Below are 1,678 nucleotides of genomic sequence, written 5' to 3' on the forward strand. Positions count from 1 at the left end.
AAGTATTTGGTCTGCCAGACCTGCAGTCACATGCCGCCTGTAATCCAAGAATTTGGGAGATGGAGGCAGGAAGATTGTAACGATCAGCTTAGGTCTGGTCTACACAGGGCTACAAAGTGAGACTCTGCCCCCCACTCACCAAAAAATAAATAAAAAAAAAATGTGCAGTGGAAAAAGATTCACACAAGTTCTACCAAAGATGCTTAGAAAAGTTTCCTAACGTGCAAATTGGATTTTTATTCACAAATTAAACTCATATAAACCGCAGCTCATTCTCACTAACCATATTGCAAGTATTCAGTAGCACAGCCTTTCAGGCCATGGACCCACACTACTCTCAACCAGCCACTAGGAGGCTGAGGTAGATGGACCTTTTGAGCCCGGAAGTTCATAGTCAACCCGGGCAACAGAGTGAGACCTCATCTCTCCAATAACCTTTTGGGCTTCATCCCCACCTCCACCAGCCTACAACAGGAAAATGAGCTAGCTTGCCTCCTACCCCAGCAAACAGCATCCCCAAGCTCGCAGTCTGCTTCCTAAGGGAGTCTGTCATCCTTCCCCATTCACCGGTGCCCCGTGGAGGACCCTGATGGACCGCGCCCCTCTCATGCACCTGCTCTTGCTGCTGTTGCGCTATCAGCGCCTTCCTCCGTTCCAAAGCCATCTGCCGACGCCGAGCCTCCCAGTGGTAGGCACTACCCATGATGCTGTGATGATAGAAAAAGCTCGGCAGGGTATGAGGGCCAGGAAGAGCCGCCCAAGAGGATGCCAGGGCTCTCAGACTCCTCTGTTGCCTCCCACCCCAGCCACACTGACTGTTAGCCGGACCACCTCACAATGTGGTCACTGCCAGGGCAACTGGGCAGCCCCCCCCCCCGAAGTGTTGGAGGTTGAGGTAAAAGGCTCATGGGGAGCTCCTGTCGGTCCTCCAGAGTCCTGAGGAGGAAAAAGACGCAGCCCCCCAGTCCGGGCTTTCAGTGGATCCTGGAGACAATCTGGCAATACAACTTGCTCATTTTTCTCTTCCAGTGCCTTCCTCCAACCCTTGCCAAGGGGTTTCCTGACCCTCCGCTGGCCCCTCCCTCCTCACAAGCTGTTTGGGATTACCTTTCGAGAACTCTTCCACCTCCCGTCTCTCACTGCTCTTCCCGGAATCGTTTGCATCGAGTCAAACATAAAACACAAAACCCAGCTGAGCCACACTGTGGAGGGCTGGGGGTGGGAAGCAGTCCCTGGATCTGGGATAGCCAGTCCATTCTAAGTCGTGAGATCAGCTTGAGTTTTAGTGGGAGATGCAAGCTTTACCCTGGCTGTGTCACTCCGTGTCTCGGAGCCCAGCACTGTAAAGGATGCTGGTACGCTTAAGCGCCCGCTTCAAAGTGGGCGCCTTCAAAGTGGGCGCTCAGCCATGAAAAGCTGGAAGAACTGTCCCAATTCTGATGTGGGACAGGAGGGTTGCTTTGTCTGGCTGGATCTTTCTCCTTCTCTCAGCCCCCAGGGGAGTCATCTACATCTCTGGCTACTTCAAAACAATAGGATAGAATAGCCAAAAACGAGAGGCATCACTGACTTCTTTTTTTTTTTTAATTTTATTTATTATTATTATTTTTGGTTTTTCGAGACAGGGTTTCTCTGTGGTTTTGGAGCCTGTCCTGGAACTAGCTCTTGTAGACCAGGC

At 51.5% G+C, this 1,678-nt stretch overlaps 1 protein-coding gene across 1 annotated transcript in view; it reads right to left on the reverse strand.

Annotated features, from left to right (window-relative positions):
- Nucleotides 1-703, reverse strand: part of Ccdc200 (coiled-coil domain containing 200) — a 5,568-nt gene extending 4,865 nt beyond the window's left edge. Inside the window, exon 1 of the mRNA XM_050156539.1 lies at nucleotides 614-703. Within this exon, the coding sequence (XP_050012496.1) occupies nucleotides 614-703 (90 nt within the window). The remainder of the gene's footprint in view (nucleotides 1-613) is intronic.
- Nucleotides 704-1,678: the final 975 nt, after the last annotated feature.

This window comes from Alexandromys fortis, unplaced genomic scaffold, assembly GCF_014885135.2.
Source record: "Alexandromys fortis isolate MF-2015 unplaced genomic scaffold, M_Fortis_MF-2015_v1.1 scaffold_31, whole genome shotgun sequence".
Taxonomy (NCBI): Eukaryota; Metazoa; Chordata; class Mammalia; order Rodentia; family Cricetidae; genus Alexandromys; species Alexandromys fortis.